The sequence below is a fragment of the Leptosomus discolor genome, chromosome 10 (assembly GCF_034619465.1).
Source record: "Leptosomus discolor isolate bLepDis1 chromosome 10, bLepDis1.hap2, whole genome shotgun sequence".
NCBI lineage: Eukaryota > Metazoa > Chordata > Aves > Leptosomiformes > Leptosomidae > Leptosomus > Leptosomus discolor.
The window spans coordinates 1,529,073-1,548,013 of NC_141400.1; the positions used below are offsets into that span (position 1 = coordinate 1,529,073).

Consider the following 18,941-nt stretch of genomic DNA (forward strand, 5'->3'; position numbering starts at 1 on the left):
CTGGAGTGTTCTGTGTATTGTCGATGCAAGTTACACTTTGCCGTGTTTGCGTCATGGTTAAACTGCCTTCTGTAGTGTTGCCCTTCTGACTTTCTTTCTCGCGACTTTTTCTACAAGTCTCCAACTGTCCTGGGAAAGGTAGCTGACACGTATCATACACTCCAGTCGTCACCACGGAAGGGTATAGTACTCTTGTTACAATTCTCGGAATAGCACACTGGCAATTGAAGTATCCTCGGTGCATGGGTACCTTTTTGCTGGCCATCCACATACGTAGATCTACTTACTTACCCCATTCACTGAAAGAAGAAATTTTGAAGGAATGCTTTAACAGCTCTGTCTTCCCAGTTCTAGAGCAAGAAGATGTGGTGATCTCTGTGATTTGTAAAACTGGGAGCGTTTACTGATACTGCTGTTGTAACGAATCATGCTTGCCATTTTCTCCTAGTCTCAGTCACTCTGAGAGATATATCAAATAAAATAAATATAAACAAGAATATACTCAAAGAAAATGGCCAGTGCTTACCTTCTATAACAGCTTCTCCTCTGAAGCATTTTGTATCTGTTTCTTCTCAGAGGTCGTAGAAATGAAATAAAAGAGTTGGGGAAAGAAAACCCGCAGCAATAGCGGAAGCGGCTGGAATATGTCAGACATTTGCTGGACAGGGTACAGGCTTGTACTTACCTGTACTCACCTATGCTCTGCTGTACGAAGTCTACGTGCTCCTCCACCAATCGGTAAAACGTTTCCCAGATAGACTCTTAATTTTCACTACTGAACAGAGGTGCTCGGTTATCATTTCCACGGGCATAAGAAAATTTGCCAAACTGAAAGTTGAATCGCGCTTTTCGGTAGCGGATGGCGCCGACTCCCGGCAGCTACTGACAGTGCGGCTCGGAGCGCAGGGACCGAAGCGAAGCATGCCATGAGACGGCTGCGGTGGCGTCGCGGCGCCTCCGGGTGCCGCTGTTGGCCGAGGCGGAGCGGCGCTGGAGCCGCAGCCGCAGCCGCCGCGGAGCCGCCGCAGCGTCCTGCCCCCGCGGGCTGCTCGCTCGCCCGGCGGCGGCCAGAGCGGCAGCGGCGCGGGCAGCAGAGGCGAGCGGCGGCGCGGCGCGGGGAGCGGCGGCGTCCGAGGCGGCGGCGGCGAGCTCGCAGCCCTGCGGCGGCCCCTGCGCGGGCTGCGGAGCGCGGCGGAAGGCCGGGCGGAGGGCGGGCAGCGGCGGAAGGAGGAGCGCGGCGCTCGCTGTTGCAGAATGGACGGGAGGCAGAGGCAGAGCCGGCGGCGAGCAGCCGGGCGAGTGCTGCTGTCCGCTCTGGTGCTGGGCTTGTGCTGCCGGGCGGCGCCGGAGCGGCTCCGCTACGCCATCCCCGAGGAGCTGGGCAGAGGCTCGCTGGTGGGGCCGCTGGCGCGGGACCTGGGGCTGAGCCCGGCCGACCTGCCGGCACGCAAGCTGCGGGTGGCGTCTGCCGCTACAAGGCAAGTGAAGTACTTCGGCGTGAGCGAGGAGACCGGGGAGCTGTACGTGAGCGAGAGGCTGGACCGGGAGGAGCTGTGCGGCGAGGCGGCGTCCTGCTCCGTCAGCTTCGAGGCGCTGGTGCAGAACCCGCTCAACGTTTTCCACGTCGAGGTGGCCATCCAGGACGTCAACGACAACGCGCCGCGCTTCCTGCAAGACAATTTCCAGATGGAGATCAACGAGTTCACTTCTCCTGGCGCCCGGTTTGCTTTGGGCATGGCCGAGGACGCGGACGTGGGCAGCAACTCGCTGCAGGGCTACGAGCTGGAGGCCAACGGGTACTTCGCGGTGGAAGTGAAGGAGAGGCAAGACGGCAGCAAGTTCGCGGAGCTGGTGCTGCGCCGAGCGCTGGACCGGGAGAGCGAGCAGAGCCTGCGGCTGGTGCTGACGGCGGTGGACGGCGGCGACCCTCCGCGGAGCGGCACCGCCCAGCTCTGCATCAACGTCACCGACGCCAACGACAACGCACCCGTGTTCACGCAGAACCGGTACCGCGCGAGCCTGCGGGAGGACGCGCCGCCGGGCTCGCCGGTGCTGAACGTCTCCGCCTCCGACGCCGACGCGGGCACCAACGCCCGCATCTCCTATGGCTTCGGGGAAATGCCGTCCAAGGTGCTTCAGAAGTTCGTGGTGGACGCGGAGAGCGGAGCGATCACGCTGCATGAGGCGCTGGACTTCGAGGACACGCGTGGGTACACGGTGCTGGTGGAGGCGAGGGACGGGGGTGGTCTGGTGGCGCATTGCGAAGTGGAGGTGGAGGTGCTGGACGTGAATGACAACGCGCCCGAAATCACGATGCTGTCCGTGTCGAGCCCGGTGCCCGAGGACGCGCCGGTCGGCACGGTGGTGGCGCTCCTGAACGTGAACGACCCGGACTCCGGGGAGAACGGTCAGGTGTGGTGCGAGCTGTCGGGCGAGGCGCCGCTGTCGCTGGTGTCGTCGTCGTCGTCGGGCGGCTCGTACAAGGTGGTGACGGCGAGCTCGCTGGACCGTGAGCAGGCGTCCGAGCACCGCGTGACGGTGGTGGCGCGGGACCGGGGCGCGCCGGCTCTGTCCAGCGTGGCGGCGCTGGTGCTGGAGGTGTCGGACGTGAACGACAACGCGCCGGTGTTCGAGGAGGCGGCCTACAGCGCGTACGTGCCGGAGAACAACGCGGCGGGCGCGGAGGTGGTGCGCGTGCGGGCGCGGGACGCGGACGCGGGCGCCAACGGGCGCGTGAGCTACTGGCTGGCGGGCGGCAGCGCGGGCGCGGCGGCGTACGTGTCGGTGGAGGCGCGGAGCGGCGCGGTGTACGCGCAGCGCTCCTTGGACTACGAGCAGTGCCGCGAGTTCGCGGTGGCGGTGCGGGCGCAGGACGGCGGGGCGCCGGCGCGCAGCTCGACGGCGACGGTGCGCGTCTTCGTGCTGGACCGCAACGACAACGCGCCGCGGGTGCTGTGGCCGGCGGCGGGAGCGGCGGGGGGATCGCCGTCGTCGTCGTCGTTCGAGGTGGTGCCGCGTTCGGCCGAGGCCGGGTACCTGGTGGCCAAGGTGGTGGCGGTGGACGCGGACGCGGGGCGCAACGCGTGGCTGTCGTACGAGCTGGTGCAGGCGGCGGAGCCGGCGCTGTTCCGCGTGGGGCTGCACAGCGGCGAGGTGCGGACGGCGCGGGCCGTGTCGGAGAGGGACGCGGCGAAGCAGCGGCTGGTGGCCGTGGTGAAGGACCACGGGCAGCCGGCGCTGTCGGCCACGGCCACGCTGCACGTGGTGCTGGCCGAGAGCCTGCAGGAGGCGCTGCCGGCGCTGACCGACAGAAACTCTGTGTCCGAGCTGACGTCTGATCTGAACCTCGTTCTTGTAGTGGCGCTCGCTGTCGTGTCCGTGTTATTCGTCTTCACAGTTATTTTGATACTTTTCTTTAAATGCCGACGGTTGAGAGGCCCTCCAGTTTTTATAACTTCTGATAAGGAGACGTACTCTAGCCTGGGGTCAAAAGCACCGTACAACTACTGCAGCAGCACGCTGCCCTTGCCCTATTCCTACGAGGTGTGTTTAGCCTCCCAGTCCGGCCAGAAGGACTTCACATTTCTGAGACCAGGGACAGCAGCGCTGTCTGATCATCTCCTGGCCAGGGAACCCGGCTCTGGTACTCACTCCGGGAAGGATCCTCCTATCCCCGGGAGCTCGGAACAGGTGAGCTTCTGTCCTAGGGTCCCTCTTTGCGGGCTTGCGTGAATCTTCTCCTTCTGTTCTGCCGTCGGGGATCAGTGGGCAACCGGCAGAGCTCAACGTCGCCTCCCGGTGCACTACTCAATAGCTCAGGGGGTGTGGGTGTGATCTTGACTCTTTGTTTTGACCTGCCCAGTCTCATCTGCGAATTGTGCCTGGAGGAGCGACGTTATGTTGTCAGTACTGCTGTCTTTGTCTGTCTGTCTGTCTGACTGTCCTACTGCAGGTGTGAGTTTCATCGAGCCAGAGTGGTGGGGTGGACACGGGATGGAATGGGGACAAAAGTGTCGTGGGGTCTGAAGCTGAGAAAACCCTTTCGTTTTGGTCTTTTAACTACTTTGTTGATTCTGCCAGATTTGAGCTCTTTCCTGTGATAAAGGTGTGTGATCTATCCCAGCCTCTTCACCCAGTGAGGGCAGCAGCTCGTAGTTCTCAGTTTTCCCTTCCAGCTCCGATCTTTTCGTACTCTGAACCCCTCAAATGGAAGATGATGTGTATACCTGTGACTTAACATTTCCCCTCTCTCTGGGGAGACGGGGCTGGTATCTCACTGGAGCTTCGAGCCCGGAACCGAGCAGAAAATGCTTTGGGTCCACTGCTGCCACCAGCTCCTCTGGAGCCCCAGCAGAGCCAGGAATAACACTGGAGTGAGCGGCTTTCACTGGGATTTGGCATAAACCCGTCCCTAAAGGAATTCCTGGTTCAGGAAGATGTCGTTCCCTTTAGCTGTTGCACGTTTCCACTGCTCTCCCTCCAAATAGTGCTTTCATGAGCTCCGAGGCGTCACCATCAATATTCGGACTTCCCATCAAAGTGAGGAAGATGTAATGTCTCCAGATCAGTGGAAATACGGGAGACAGAAATGTTTTTTTCCCGAGATCTCTTCGCTGTACTCGGCTCTCCACTGCTTGGCCGTCCTACTGCTGCTGGGATTAAGTGGACTAGGTATTCTGAATATGGGTCATGTGTGCACTCATATGAAGAGAAACTCCTTAAGGATTGCGGTACGCAAAAAGAGAGATTGCTCAGTAAATAGTTTAGGAAAGACACAAAATGGGCAGTGGTTGGGAAAAAGATACACAGCTTATTTCAGAGAAAATAAGTGTCTGAAGACTGTTTCAAGATTTGTCTCGAAGACAGCTGTGGATTTTCTTTTTAGATTATAAGTAAGAAAGAAAGGTAATTGGGATTTTATTGTGTAAGGGCCTATGAGAAAATAAATTTGCTCTCAGCGCTGTAAACTTGCAGACACGATCTGTTACAGAAGCGCTCCAAAATGGAGAGACACACAATGTGTACTTACGTGTATGATGCAGCTGCTGTGGGTAAAGTGTATTGTTTCCCTTCTCAGTCTTCAAATTGGTCCAGAATTAAATTCTATTAAAATACAACATTAGATTACTAACATTAGATTTTTATTGGTGTGAAGCCTGTACTTTTATCACATTCTGTGGACTGCTGATAAGAATGGTAAGTAACGCTGATACAGTTTATCTTTTGGCAACGATTACTCAGTAGGTAAAGAAATAGCTGAGCACGTAGAGAGAAAAGACTGTACCGACCCGTTTGATACTGTTGACTTTTCATATAAGCGCAGAAATACTGCGTGTCTGGTCTAGGTCGGTCCTGTGTGCTCTCGGCAGTTGACAGGGGCGAGGACACGCAGCCAGAGTCGAGGTCCCTGTCACTCTGAGGGTTCTCGCATCTCCCACGTTGGTGCGGGTGATTTCCAGCCCTTCCACAACGCGCTCAGCCACGACAAGCAGCGGGGTAACAGATAACCAGCCGCAACGTTTCCAAGCGAGTTCTGCAGGGCGTGGAGAGCATGGTCGTTTCTCTCGATAAGCGAATGAACCCGTGGGCGCTCATTTCCAGCCCGGTCTCTTTCCCAAACATCGCCCCCCCTTCTTTACCAGTTTCGGCTGTGGGAGGACGCCTGGACGCTGTGTTTCTCGGCCACGGCTGGGTTTTGACAGGGCTCCTGGCGCTCCCTTATCGATCTTCCTCGGTCCATTCCCATTACACCGTAATAGCTGAGCAGTTGCGCGGGTGAGGGACAACGAATGCCTAAATTGCGGTAGTTTTATCCGTGTGGGCGCTCGAAACGTCGTAAAACCAGACGTGTCACGAGCTGTTGTTGACAGCAACAACCCCAAACGCAGACAGGCAGCCCGGGAATTGGCTGTGTCTCGCCCAGGCGCTGCCGGTGCCGTGGTCTACGCTGTGCCGTGACCTGCCGGGGTGTTGCTGCACGGGAACGGGAACCGCTGCCGCCCCCAGCGGTGAACCAGCACGTCGCCGACCGTGATTTCCTTGCGTCTGCCTGGTGGAAACAGGTACCGGGTAGCAAGCTAGGAGGTGGCGAGAGCAGGAGGGCGTATTAAATAGAGATTTCTACGATTTATCGGGGAAGATGCTTGCTGGGACAGTGGTGGCGGTGGGGAGCCGGAGGGGCGGTGTTCCTGCGGCAGGAGCTGTCCCGCGGGGTGACTGTGGTGTACTGCAGCCGGAGGAGCTGCTCGTAACTCGGCGGCACGAAATCCGCGTCGTTTTGCCGGCGACGCTGCTTTGGTGGCACACCGATGCGCGACGGCGCGACGCCGTGGGATGTCAGGAAGGGGCTGACTGAGCACTTGGGTGGGAGGACCGGCATCCCGAAGGTCCCGAGGGACACTCAGTGCTGGCTAGTCTTACCGGGGCTGGCTCTCCCCGGCGCCCTGCGTGCCCTGGCCGACCCTCCCCACCCGTCGTCTGGCCTGCTGCACCTCAATTCTTGCTCCCGCTGCCTCTTCCCAACGGGGTTTACCGCCCCCCCCCCCCCCCCCCCCCTTTCCATATCGCTCGCTTCTTTTGGCGTCATCTTTTCCACCGACTCTTAGACCTTCCTACCCGCACACGCAGTCCCCGTGCCCGATCTACGCTGCCCCTGCCAGAGTTTTCCCAGCCCGGCTTTCCTTATTAGCCGGGTTTCTCGCACGACTGTGCTTTCCCTTTGTGTCAACCGCCTTGAGCCCCGCTGCCTTCGGGCCGGCGCCGCCGCGCTCCCTTCCCGGCGGTGCTCGGCGGGCGGCTGCCCCGCGGCGGGGCTCCGGCAGCCCTGCGCTCCGTGCAGTTATTGGCCGGGACTCTGTGTGCCGCTGTCGGCCAATGATGGAGCGGGGGGGAATCTGGCGGCCCGGCCCCGTTCGGAGCCGGGATGAGGAGCAGACGGTCTCACAGAGAGCCTGGGAGTGAGTCACCGCGGAGCCCGCAGAGCAATGCCCGTCTCGCCCCCGGGCCGCCGCTTCCCGGGGCGCGCTGGGCAGCGGCATGACGGGGCGAGCTGAGGATTTCTAGCCGGGGCAGGGGGGGGCGAAGCGGAGAGCGCGGCCGTCCTGTGCGATGAACGGCGTTGCTGTAAGGAGCCGCGGGGTGACGACGGGGCAGGTACTGAGCCTCTTGCTTTTGTTCGGCGTTTCCGAGTGGGTTTCCGCCGCGATTCGCTATGCGATTCCCGAGGAGGCGCGGAGAGGCTCCGCGGTGGGGAATGTGGTAGCCGACCTGGCGCTGGACCTCGGGCGGCTGCCGGGACGCCGGCTGCGAGTGGTGTCCGGCGGCAATAAGAAGTACTTCGGGGTGGATCTGACGAGCGGCGCGCTGCTGGTGAGCGAGCGAATAGACCGGGAGGAGCTCTGCGGCGCGCTCTCTCCCTGCTCCCTGAGCTTTGAGATCGTGGTGGAAAACCCGCTGGAGCTATACAGCGGCGCCGTGGAGATCCAGGACATCAATGACAACGACCCGGTTTTTCCCAGCAGCCAGGCGAGGCTGGAAATCAGCGAGTCAGTGGCGGCCGGAGCGCGCTTCCCGCTAGAGAGCGCGCAAGACCCCGATGTGGGGATTAACTCCTTGCAGACCTACCAGCTCAGCACCAACCCGCACTTTGTGCTCGACGTGCAGACGAGGGTGGATGGCAGCAAGTACGCCGAGCTGGTGCTAGAGAAGGAGCTGGACAGGGAGGAGCAACGGGAGCTACACTTGGTCTTGACCGCGCTGGATGGGGGCAGCCCGCCACGGTCGGCCCATGTGCAGATCCACATTGACGTTTTGGACGCCAACGATAATGCCCCGGTCTTCAACCAGTCCACCTACAAGGCAAGTGTGAGGGAGAACACACCCAGCGGTACCCTGGTCGCCAGAATCAGTGCATATGATCTGGATGATGGGTCCAACGGAGACATCATCTATTCCTTCAGCAGCCACACGCCTGCCAAGGTACGAGAACTCTTTGCTCTGGATTCGGCCACAGGGGAGTTGACGGTCAAAGGGCAGCTGGACTATGAGGAAACGAAGCTGTACGAGATTTACTTACAGGCTAAAGACAAGGGCGCCGTTCCTGGTGTGGCTCATTGCAAAGTGCTGGTGGAAGTCGTGGATGTGAATGACAACGCCCCAGAGGTGACAGTGACTTCTGTGTACAGCCCTGTGCCTGAAGATGCAGTCCCAGGGACAGTTGTAGCTCTGCTGAGTGTAACGGACTTGGACTCCCATGACAATGGTCTGGTGAACTGCTTCATTTCCCCTGGGATCCCGTTCATGCTCAGCTCCTCCCTGAAAAATTACTACACATTGAAAACAAAAGCAGCTCTGGACCGGGAAAAGGCATCAGCATATAACATCACTATCACAGCCAAGGACTCAGGCTCACCACCCTTGTCTGCGGTAAAACAGATCCTGGTGCAAGTGTCTGATGTCAATGACAATGCGCCCAAGTCTTCCCAGGATTCCTATGATGTGTATGTGATGGAGAACAACATGCCCGGCATCCCCATCCTTAATGTAAGCGCCACAGACCCGGACCTTGGGCGCAACGCCCATCTCTCCTATACCCTCTTGCAGGGTGACCCCACTGTAGGCCACCTCTTCTCCATCAACCGGGAGAATGGCACCCTCTACCTGCTCACCTCCCTGGACCACGAGGACCAGGTGGAGTTCAGCATGATGGTGCAGGTCCAGGATGGCGGCTCTCCGCCTCTGGCCACTAATGTCTCAGTCAGTGTGTTTGTCACTGACCTCAATGACAATCCCCCAACTGTGCTGTACCCCCACCCCAACACCACTGCCACCTATACCGATGTGGTCGCACCAGGCACTCCTGCCGGGCACATGGTCACCAAGGTGGTGGCAGTGGATGCGGATGCAGGGTACAATGCCTGGATCTCCTATACCCTCTTGCAGGCCACTGACCCCAGCCTTTTCTCAGTTGGGCTGCACAGTGGGGAGGTCCTTACAGCCCGCCAGCTCCAGGAGGATGATGCTCCCCAGCACGTGCTAGTCATCCTGCTGAAAGACCATGGGGAGCCTGTGCAGTCCGCCAGTGCCACTGTCTCCATCTCTGTGGCTGAGATGGTCAAGGAGGTGCTCACTGACCTCACTGATGTGGCACCCGCCAATGATTCCAGGAGACATGTGACTTTCTATCTTATCCTGGCTGTGATTTTGGTGTCAGCAGCATTCTTCGTCACCATGTTGTCAGTGGGCATCTTCAAGTGCTACAAGTGGAGGCAGTCAAAGGAGCTGTTCAACAGCTCCAGGAGCACCCTGTACAGGACACCAGGGCCATTCCACCACATTGATGCTGTGCGGGGCGGCTTCACGCCACCTAACTTCTACCACCAGGTCTATCTCACAACAGACTCTCGCCAGAGTGATCTCCTGTGTAAAAAGCCCTTCACTTCCAGCCCCCTGGGGAGCCGCCAGAGCACCATGAGGAATGGTGAGCCAGGGCTGTACCATCAGATTGTTGGCACCGCCAGTCGGGTCCCTGCACCTGCTGAGGTAATGTAGCTCCTTCCTTGGCATGTCCCAGTGCTGGGCAGAGCCATGGTTCATTTGTGCCATATGCATATGGTAGCAGATTGGGGTTGGGGGGAATATCCAGTTGTGCCATGCCTCTAAAGAGTGGTTAGCTATAGCTGAACAGGTCTTCAGGGTCAGATGAGCTGTCTTGAGTGTCGATGACATTTGCACTGTGGTGGGCAGGATCAAGTCATTTGCCTGGGTCTTTCCGATGCAGTTTTGGGTATGCCTTGCATGAGTAACCGGTGGAGGCTGAGGTCAGCTTGCAACTGCTTGCAAATCCTTGTCAGAAAGTTTGCTGCTAATGATATTTCCTTCCCTTTGCAAAATGACAGCCAAGGGGAGCACTTGCGGGGTCAGGCACTGGGAGGGGAACATAGCCGGTCTGCGTCGTGCCCGCGTGTGGGCTGGGAGCCACCAGCTGCCAGTGGTGGATCGGGGCATCACTTCCAGCAGTATATATGCAAAGCTGAAGGACGATGCTGGTTCCTTTGTTTGACAGATCACAGAGCAGTTCCTCTTGTCCGTGTCTCCTTTCATGTTTGACTCCTGACGGTTCTGTTTGTTTCTGTGGAAGTGTTGTGATGATGTTCGCTTCAGGATAGGGCGGGTGGTATTGCAGACTACCCCAGTCGCTTGCAGGGCTCTGCAGAGGTGGACTGTGGCTCTGAGCAGGATGGTGAGTCCTCCACCCAGGTGGTGTTCTAACAACCCTGTATGATTTGTAATACTCTATCTCTGGATGATGTCTAAAGTCCTGACTGAGCAAACTGCAGCCAGGAAGGCATTTGCGCATGGCAAGCAGCGTCTGTGCTTCTTCCCCAGTGGGAATTGTGCAGCTTAATTTGAGAGCTTTCAATTACAGGAACGCTTCAGTCCTCAGAGGTGAGGGCAGGCAGTGGATCCAGCAGAAGGTGGAGGGGGGGTGGATCTGATGGGTTTCCAAGGTGGTTGGTGCTGGTAATGTGTCTCTTGCCGGGAGGCTGTGAGTAGTAGCGACCGGTTCCTCGGAGCAGAAGGAAGTGAGGTGCAGCGGAAGCTGGGCATGGGTGTGGGACTGCGTGTGCCGCCTGCTCACTGTGGTCGAATCACAGACGGAGGCAGAAACCTCTCAGAATTATTTTATGTCTTTTTTTTTTTTTTCCTGCCTTTTTTTTTTTTTTTTTTTTCCCTCTTGCGTTGCTGCTCAGACTCAGCAATTCTGATCTGTGGCAGGTGGGAGTAGCTTCAGCAGCTGCAGGAGCAAGTGTTCCTGTACATTGTGCAGGCTGTGCTGAGGATGTCCTCTCCACCAAAGGGTCCTGGCAAGATGCCTCTGGGGGTGGGGGCAGTATATGATTTGAGAGTGGGGATGGAAGGAGCTGATAATGGCCAGGCTGTAAGTCTGAACCTTAGCCATGGCTCCCCCCTAATACCCAGTACTACACTGGAAAGGCACTGGCAGTGAGAAATCGGCTGGGTTGGCACTGGGCCCTGGATTTTCAGTCTTTGTGGTCAAAGAAGATCCAGCCCAATGCCATGGATAGTGTCAAACCTGCAAAAGCTTTACATTCTTTGCTCTGCAGGGCAACAGCTAGATGCCAAAAACGATGCAGTGGGAATGGTGCTGGCCCCATATGTGTCAGGTGGCCTGTCCTGCCATGAGAGATCCTACCCTGCAGGATCTCCAGTGATCCCTCAGCTCCCTGGGTCATCTGGGTCGGAGCTTTCCCACAGGGTGAGCTTTGGCCCTCTGGAACAGGGACTTCTCCTTCTCCATCCTAGACACCCCATACCCTTCCTGCCTTGCCTTCTTCGCCATGTCGGGCTTTGTCAGACCCTAGCAACAGCAGTATCCCCCATGTGAAGCCCATCCCTTGCTCCAGCCCCTTGGTGACCAAGCCACCTCGAGACACTGAGAGGGTTCTCCCAGACCGTGTGGGCTTCACAGGGGGCTTCTGCCGAGGCACCGCAGCAGCACAAAACCCCGTGTTGCCAGCGGCAATGTCTGTCACCCAGCTGTGCTGGCCTGGGTCCTGCCTGGGATGGGGACAGGGCACATGCCAGAGTCAAGGTTACTGCGACAGCGTCCTGCTGGTGGCACCGTCGGAAGCCCTCGGGGAATGAGTATGTTATGAGCAGTTATGGGTGTCCGGACGCTGGGGAATCCACTTGTCCAGCATTTTGCTGCATTGTGGCTTTAAGAATACCTTCTCCCCTCTCCCGGAGTAGGCAGTAGGTGGGAACCGGGTGGGGTTCTGCACCAATCGTGAGGCTCCTTCTGCGTCTCTCCCTGACGGGCAGCAGTGTAGTCCCGCCCCGTGGCTCTTGGAGTGGGCAGGGAGGGGCTGCAGAGGGGAGGGAGCCCCCTCGACGGCAGCACCTCCAGAATCTCTGTCCTTGCCCAGAAGGGTGGTGTCCCTGTCACCATCCACCGTACCAGGCATGGGTGCCCACAGCCTCTCTTGCCTATTCCCCCAGGTCCCCTTGGTGCCTGCGTGGTGGGGACAGGCAGGGGCTCAGGCAGCGGCTGGCTCCCCTGCCTGCTGCACTGCTGCGGACCCCAGCCCCCCAGGGTCTGTGTGCACCCAAGGGAGGTCGGGGTGGCCTTGGGTGCGCCGAGCACAGGACTCCGGGGCATGACTGCACAAGGCTTCTGCAGGGATGTGAACTGAGCTAACACTCTGCAGCTTGCCACTATCCTCTAAGACAGGGAGAGGAGGAAATTACTGCTCTGCTCCCCCCTGCAGAGGCTGAGACCCCTGCTTTTTCCCTCCAGGAGATTGCTTGACTGCAAAGCTGTGTCTGCTGCAGAATTTCAGTACGTGTATCTGTCAGGTGGGAGGCTCGGGCCTCCTTCCCAGTCTGATATCCCGACCTGATGTTGCGATCTGGTGGTGGTTTAGTGGGCTTGTGGTGTGTCTCCATGCATTTGCAGCGACTTGGATACTGTGAAGGTTGACCTCTTCCTTGTCTCAGGGTGGGGAAAGGGAGTCCAGCTGGCTGTGCATGGGGAGCAATTGTGTTCTAGCTTTGAATGGCTTACCCGTCTCTGCCTTCCCACCTTCTGCCTCTGACATCCACAGGGGGCTAGCAGGGGTGGGCATCCCTGTCTTGATGTGAGCTCTCCTGACTGATGGGGGTACTGGTGACAGTGATGCCTCACTTACAGAGGTGATCCTGGAGTCCGGGCAGTGGCCAAAGCATTAGCTGGAGGGGAGAAAAGGGGTGGGAGAAGAGCTTCTGGCACCTCAGGGCTCTAACAAGCACCTTTTCATCAGGCATGAAAAGTCCTTTGGCCCGCATTCATGACAGCTGCCCTTTGTCTCTGGGCTCGATGTGAAGCCACCATTGTGGAAGGGGGAGCTCACAGGGAGGGCTTGTACCTAGCTTCCAGGCTGCCAGGACGTGCAGTTTCCCTGCGAACGGGAAGCGAGCTGTCAGAGCAAGTGACTCAGGCTGGTGGAGGGGACGCCGGGGGTGGCAGCCCTGCTGATGCCGGCTCGGGCCCCTGCTTCCCGTACCTCCGGGGAGCCACTGCTGGCCGAGAGGGGACAGAGCTCTCGGCCAATTGGGCGCTGATCTGAAGCAGGGGGGAAAATCTGCTTCTCCCCCCCCCCCCCCCCCTTCCACCTCCGCGCTGGGGCTGTGATTCAGTTCCCCTCCCCCAGTCCACCCCCTCTGCTCGGAGGCTGACAGCCAGAGCTGCAGCCTGCCGGAGCCCCGGAGCTGTTTTCCAAGCCGTGGAAGAGAGATCCAGGGATTTTTTTGCAGCTCCCCTGTGCCTGCTGCGTCCCGGGCCAGACGCGCACAGACATGGAGAGTGTCAGCCTCCAGCGACCCGCTTGGAAATGGCAAGTACTGAGTTTGTTTTTGCTCTGCAGCTGGGGCTGGGTCTCTGGGCAGATCCGCTACTCAGTGGTTGAGGAGTCGGAGGTGGGAACTGTGGTGGGGAACGTGGCCCAGGACCTGGGCTTGAAAGTGGAGGAGCTGCCGGGTCGCAGGCTGCGCCTGGGCTCAGAGGAGAGCCTGCGCCACTTCGCTGTGCACCTGGACAGCGGCGTGCTGGTGGTGAGCCAGCAGCTGGACCGGGAGCGTCTGTGTGGAGCGGCTGCCAGCTGCGTGCTGTCGGTGCAGGTGGTGACAGAGAACCCCCTGCAGCTCTTCCGCCTGGAAGTAGAGATCCTGGACCTGAATGATAACTCCCCGAGCTTCCCCACCGCTCACCGCACCCTGCGTGTCGCTGAATCTGCCACAGTGGCTGCGCGCTTCCCCCTGGAGAGCGCGCAGGACCCTGATGTGGGCACCAATGCTGTGGCCTCCTACCGGCTAAGCCCCAACTCCCACTTCTCCCTGGACGTCAAGCAGCAGCAGGATGGCAAACTCTTCCCGGAGTTGGTGCTGGAGCGTGCCCTGGACCGGGAAGAGCAGCCAGAACTGCAGCTGGTGCTGACAGCCATGGACGGGGGAAGCCCAACCCGCTCGGGCACGGCGCAGATAACAGTCCTGGTCCTGGATGTCAATGACAATGCACCCACCTTTGACCGTGCCACATACAAGGTGCAAGTCCCAGAAAACACGCCCGTGGGGGCCCTGCTTCTGCGGCTCAATGCGTCTGACCTCGATGAGGGCCCCAATGGGGAGACGCAGTATTCCTTTGGGGTTCACACCTCTGACACAGTCCGGAGGCTGTTCACTTTGGATACCCGCAGCGGTGAGGTCCGAGTGAGTGGGGCCCTGGACTTTGAGGAATCACCTTTCTATGAGATCTACATACGAGCCCATGATGGAGGGGTCCCGGAGATGGAGGGCCACTGTGTACTGCAGGTGGAGGTTGAGGACGCCAATGACAACCCCCCGGAGGTGCTGCTCACCTCCCTGCTGAACCCGGTGCCAGAAGACACCCCACCGGAGACTGTTGTGGGGCTTTTCAATGTACGGGACCGAGATGCAGGGGCCAACGGGGATGTGAGCTTGGAGATCTCCCCTGATGTGCCTTTTGCCATCAGGTCCCTTCAGAACCACTTCTCCCTGGTCACCCGGGAGAGCCTGGACCGAGAGTCGACCTCATGGTACCTAGTGGAGCTGATCGCCCAGGATGGTGGGTCTCCTGCTCTCACCACAACGCTCACGCTGCTCCTCAACATATCTGATGTGAATGACAACCCCCCACGCTTCTTACAGCCCTCCTACGATGCCTTCCTCCCAGAGAACAACCCGCCTGGCTCCCTGCTGTGCACTGTCTCTGCTTCAGACCCTGACGACGGGGATAATTCCCGGCTTGTTTACTCCATAGAGAGTGGCCAAGTGCAGGGTGCCCCCACCTCTTCCTTTGTCCACATCAACCCTGACAATGGCAACCTCTATGCTCAGCGCACCTTCGACTTTGAGCTGCTGCAGGTTCTGCCGGTCTCTGTAGCCGTGAGGGACTCGGGGTCCCCCCCGCTCCATGCCAATGTTACTGTCTACATATTTGTGCTGGACCAGAACGACCACCCCCCCACCATCCTGCACCCTGCCAGTAGCAGCGACGTCCCAGCACCTCAGCGGGTCCCACTGTCTGCCCCACCGGGCTACCTGGTCACCAAGGTGACAGCGGTGGATGCGGATGCTGGGCACAATGCCTGGCTCTCATACCAACTGCTGCCGCAGTCCACTGACCCCTCCTTGTTCCACGTGTCGCTGTACACCGGGGAGGTGCGGACAGCGCGTGCCCTCCAGGACACCGACGTGACAGCACAGCAGCTCATCATCCAGGTGATGGACAACGGCGACCCACCTCTCTCCACCACTGTCACCATCACCGTGGCCTTGGAGGAGGCCGCCCTGGAGGAGAGCTACAAGCCTCGGGATTTCCTGGCTGGTGCCAAGGAGAAGCCAGACCTGACCCTCTACCTGATCATCGCGCTGGCAGCTGTTAGCACCGTGGCACTTGCCACCGTCACCCTTCTGGCCGCCCGGTGCCTCCGGCGCAGAGGCCGTGCCGCCGCCTCGCCCTGCTGCTGCTGCTGGCTCAGCGCGTCGCCCTCCCGGGACTTCTTCAAGCACTCCAGCCCCAAGCTCCAGCTCAGCTCCGACGGCACCCTTAAGTACATGGAGGTCACCCTGCGACCCACCGACTCCCAGTCCCAGTGCTACAGCACCTGCTTCTCCCCCGGCTCCGACCGAAGCGACTTCACCTTCCTGCGGCCTTGTCCGCCCCCCACGACCCTACCGAGGGAACCCGGGGCTTTCCTCTCCGCTACCGGTACGCTGCGGGACCCCGGCCAGGTGAGAGCCTAGGGGCAGGGGAAGACGGTGCCAGCGCGGGGCTGGCGGGGCGGCCGGACCGCGGCTCCCCCCGCCCTGCGCCCCAGCCCGGGGGGGCCGCCCTTGCTCCCCCGCTGCGGTGCGGGGGGCGCGGAGGAGCCGCCGCCGCCGCCGCCGCCGCCGCGCAGGTTCGCGCCGCGCGGCAACAAGCCCGCGGGTTGCGATTGGCGCCGGTGTTGCTGTCCTGGGAAAGGAGCGCGGCGATTGGAGGAGCGGCGCGGCGCTCGGAGCCAATGGCGAGGTGGCTGCGCGGAGCCCCGGCGCTCCCCGCCCCTGTCGAACCGCGTCCGCCCCAAACAATGAATGGGAGCGGCGAGCGCTGAGCCGCGGCCCCGGAGCGCGGAGGGCATCGCTTCCCGGCCGCCCACCCGGCAAGGATGCCGAGGGCAGGGAAGGCGAGCCGGTCCCTGGGACTGCCGCGTGTCGTCTCTTTCTGTTTGTTCTTGCACAGCTCCTCCGCTCAGATCCGGTACAGCATCCCGGAGGAGCTCACCCGGGGCGCCTTCGTGGGCAATATCGCGAAGGACCTGGGCACCGATGTGGCGAAACTGGCAGCAGCTAATCTGCAGGTACTGTCCGATTCGGATTCCCAGTACTTCTCGGTCAATGTGAACACTGGTGTTATAATGGTCAGCGAGCGGATAGACCGGGAGCAGCTCTGCGGGCAGAACCCCCGCTGCTTCCTCCACCTGAAACTTGCCATCGAGAACCCAGTGGAGTTTTATCGCATTGAGGTGGAGATCCTGGATATCAATGACAACCCCCCAGAGTTCCCCAGTGATGAGGTTTCCTTGCGCATCTACGAGCTGGCGTCCCTGGGGGCCCGCTTCCCCATCCAGCCTGCCCAGGACCCCGACGTGGGCACCAACACCTTGCAGACCTATCACCTGAGTGCCAATGAGAACTTCAACCTCAACGTGAAGGCACGCACAGATGGTGGGAAGTTCCCTGAGCTGGTGCTGGAGAGGGCCCTGGACCGGGAACTCAGAGCTTTCCACCACCTGGTCCTGACTGCTGAAGATGGGGGCTCTCCTCCCCAGTCCAGCAAGACACACATCACTATTCAGGTCCTAGATGCCAACGACAACCACCCGGTCTTTGACAGACCATCATACGGAGCCCGCTTGGTGGAGAACTCACCGCTGGGCACCCTCGTGGTGAAGTTAAATGCCACTGATGTGGACGAAGGGCCCAACGGAGACATCCGCTATTCCCTTAGCAGCCACAACTCAGCTGCCTTACGCCAGATCTTTGCTATCGATGAGCAAACTGGCGAGATTCGCGTCCAGGGCAACCTGGACTTCGAGGAGGCGACAGTGTATGAGATCGAAGTGGAGGCCAAGGACATGGGGTCGCCCACGATGGAAGAGCACTGCAGCGTGGTGGTGGAAATCACTGATGTGAATGACAATGCTCCTGAGGTCATTCTTACCTCCTTCTCCAGCTCCCTGAGTGAGGATGCACCTCCGGGCACAGTGGTGGCGGTGATACACGTCAGAGACAGGGACTCTGGTGAGCAGGGCAAGGTCCAGTGTCATGTGCCTCCAGATCTTCCCTTCCAGCTGCGTAAGGACTATGAGCACCAGTACTCACTGCTAACCAGCACCCGTTTGGACCGGGAGCATATTGCCTACTACAATGTCACCATCTCGGCCTCTGACCTGGGCAGTCCCCCACTCTCCCGCCACACCATCTTGCCCATTGTCCTGGCAGATGTCAATGACAACGCGCCCCAGTTTGAACAAGCATCCTATGAAGTGCTGGTGGCAGAAAACAACCCAGTGGGCAGCGTACTGGTTACGGTCTCTGCTGCCGACCCTGACTCGGAGCAGAATTCCCGCCTCTCCTACTCCATCCTGCGAGCTGGTGGGACAGATCCAGGCCTGGATCCAACTCGCTACCTCTCCATACATCCCACAAATGGACAGGTCTCTGCCAAACTCCCCTTTGACTATGAGCAAACCACCTACCTCCAGTTCCATGTGGAGGTCTCTGATGGTGGCTCCCCGGCCCTGAGGAACAGGACGCTGGTTCATGTTTTTATAGTGGACCAGAATGACAATGCCCCACGGGTGCATTTTCCCAGGGCCGGGGAGGACTCTGCTACTCAGCTCCGAATCTCCCCTTCCATTGCACCTCCTGCTCTTATCACCAAGGTGGTGGCAATAGATGCAGACTCGGGGCGCAATGCGTGGCTCTCCTACCACCTCGTGGAAGCCACAGACCCAGGGCTTTTCAGCGTGGCCCTGCGCTCTGGGGAGATCCGGATCACGCGGGCCCTGCAGGAGACGGATGCCTCTGCGCACGAACTGCTGGTGGTGGTTCGGGATGCTGGGGACCCCCCACTCTCCACAGCCGTCACGCTGGTGGTGCTGGTGGAGGAGAAGGGCCCAGAGGCCTTGCAGGGCTCTGAGGCTCGGGCCACTGACGGTGGGGGCTTACCCACGATTACGCTTTATCTGATCGTGTCCCTAGTGCTCATCTCCACCATCTCGCTGGTGGGACTGGCAGCACTGGGCGTGCGGTGCCTCCGGCGGGACTCTGCGCCTGCCAACCAGGGCTGCTGCGTGGAGAGCGTGAACACACTGCAGCCCCCTCCCAGCCACATTTTTGGGCACTTGCACTATGAGCCTAAGCAAGGGGACATGGTGATGGGTGTCCAGGTGACAGCAACGGCACCTCCCGCCCCGCGTTACCGCTCCTGCTTTTCGCCCGTCTCGGACATCAGCGAGTTCATGTTTGTGAAACCCTCCGCGGGTCCCGCCGGTGCCAACCCCCCGGATCCCACCCTGTGCAGCGAGGTGAGCTCGGGAGCGTGTCCCCTAGCCTAACCGCAGCCCCGGTGTCTGCCGGGGCTCGGAACCGGAGCGGCTCGGGATGTGGCATCCCCAGCCAGCTTTGGGGAGGGGGGTGCCCCCCCCTCCCCGGTGCCCGGTCCCAGCAGCCAGGAGGAGCGGAGCGGGGATTCCCGCTGCCGGGAGTCCCCGGCGCCCTCCCGGCGCTGCGGGGGCGGAGTGGCGGCGGCGGCGGGGCGGGGTGCGGGGGGGGGGGGGGGGGGGGGCGGATACGCCGTGCGTATTTTGGGTAAGGCA

At 60.0% G+C, this 18,941-nt stretch overlaps 3 protein-coding genes and 1 pseudogene across 3 annotated transcripts; all 4 read left to right on the forward strand.

Annotated features, from left to right (window-relative positions):
- Positions 1 to 1,254: 1,254 nt before the first annotated feature.
- Positions 1,255 to 5,779, forward strand: LOC147414773 (protocadherin gamma-B5-like). The gene is made up of 4 exons (XM_086471229.1): positions 1,255 to 3,690; positions 4,488 to 4,730; positions 5,370 to 5,496; positions 5,643 to 5,779. The coding sequence occupies exons 1-4, from the start codon at positions 1,255 to 1,257 to the stop codon at positions 5,777 to 5,779; spliced, it is 2,943 nt and encodes a 980-aa protein (XP_086327355.1).
- Positions 5,780 to 7,107: 1,328 nt separating this feature from the next.
- Positions 7,108 to 12,215, forward strand: LOC104351039 (protocadherin gamma-C3). Its single transcript, XM_086471230.1, has 5 exons — positions 7,108 to 9,540; positions 10,544 to 10,610; positions 11,127 to 11,278; positions 11,773 to 11,809; positions 12,022 to 12,215. Exons 1-5 carry the CDS (start codon positions 7,108 to 7,110, stop codon positions 12,213 to 12,215), a joined length of 2,883 nt encoding a protein of 960 aa, XP_086327356.1.
- A 1,141-nt stretch (positions 12,216 to 13,356) lies between these two features.
- On the forward strand, positions 13,357 to 15,822 carry LOC104351742 (protocadherin gamma-C5-like). Its single transcript, XM_009957909.2, has one exon. The coding sequence runs from the start codon at positions 13,357 to 13,359 to the stop codon at positions 15,820 to 15,822; it is 2,466 nt and encodes an 821-aa protein (XP_009956211.2).
- Positions 15,823 to 16,226: 404 nt separating this feature from the next.
- LOC104347859 (protocadherin gamma-C5 pseudogene) lies at positions 16,227 to 18,680 on the forward strand (annotated as a pseudogene).
- Positions 18,681 to 18,941: the final 261 nt, after the last annotated feature.

Excerpts from the sequence above, each read along its gene's own strand:
- LOC147414773 (XM_086471229.1), top strand. The coding sequence starts at position 1,255 with ATGGACGGGAGGCAGAGGCAGAGCCGGCGGCGAGCAGCCGGGCGAGTG. Across the intron at positions 4,731-5,369 it reads GAAACTCCTTAAGGATTGCG|TTGACAGGGGCGAGGACACG; the intron begins GTACGCAAAAAG and ends TGCTCTCGGCAG. Across the intron at positions 5,497-5,642 it reads CAGCCACGACAAGCAGCGGG|TTTCGGCTGTGGGAGGACGC; the intron begins GTAACAGATAAC and ends CTTCTTTACCAG.
- LOC104351039 (XM_086471230.1), top strand. The coding sequence starts at position 7,108 with ATGAACGGCGTTGCTGTAAGGAGCCGCGGGGTGACGACGGGGCAGGTA. Across the intron at positions 10,611-11,126 it reads GCAGCGGAAGCTGGGCATGG|GGCAACAGCTAGATGCCAAA; the intron begins GTGTGGGACTGC and ends TTTGCTCTGCAG. Across the intron at positions 11,810-12,021 it reads GGTGGGGTTCTGCACCAATC|GTCCCCTTGGTGCCTGCGTG; the intron begins GTGAGGCTCCTT and ends CTATTCCCCCAG.
- LOC104351742 (XM_009957909.2), top strand. The coding sequence starts at position 13,357 with ATGGAGAGTGTCAGCCTCCAGCGACCCGCTTGGAAATGGCAAGTACTG.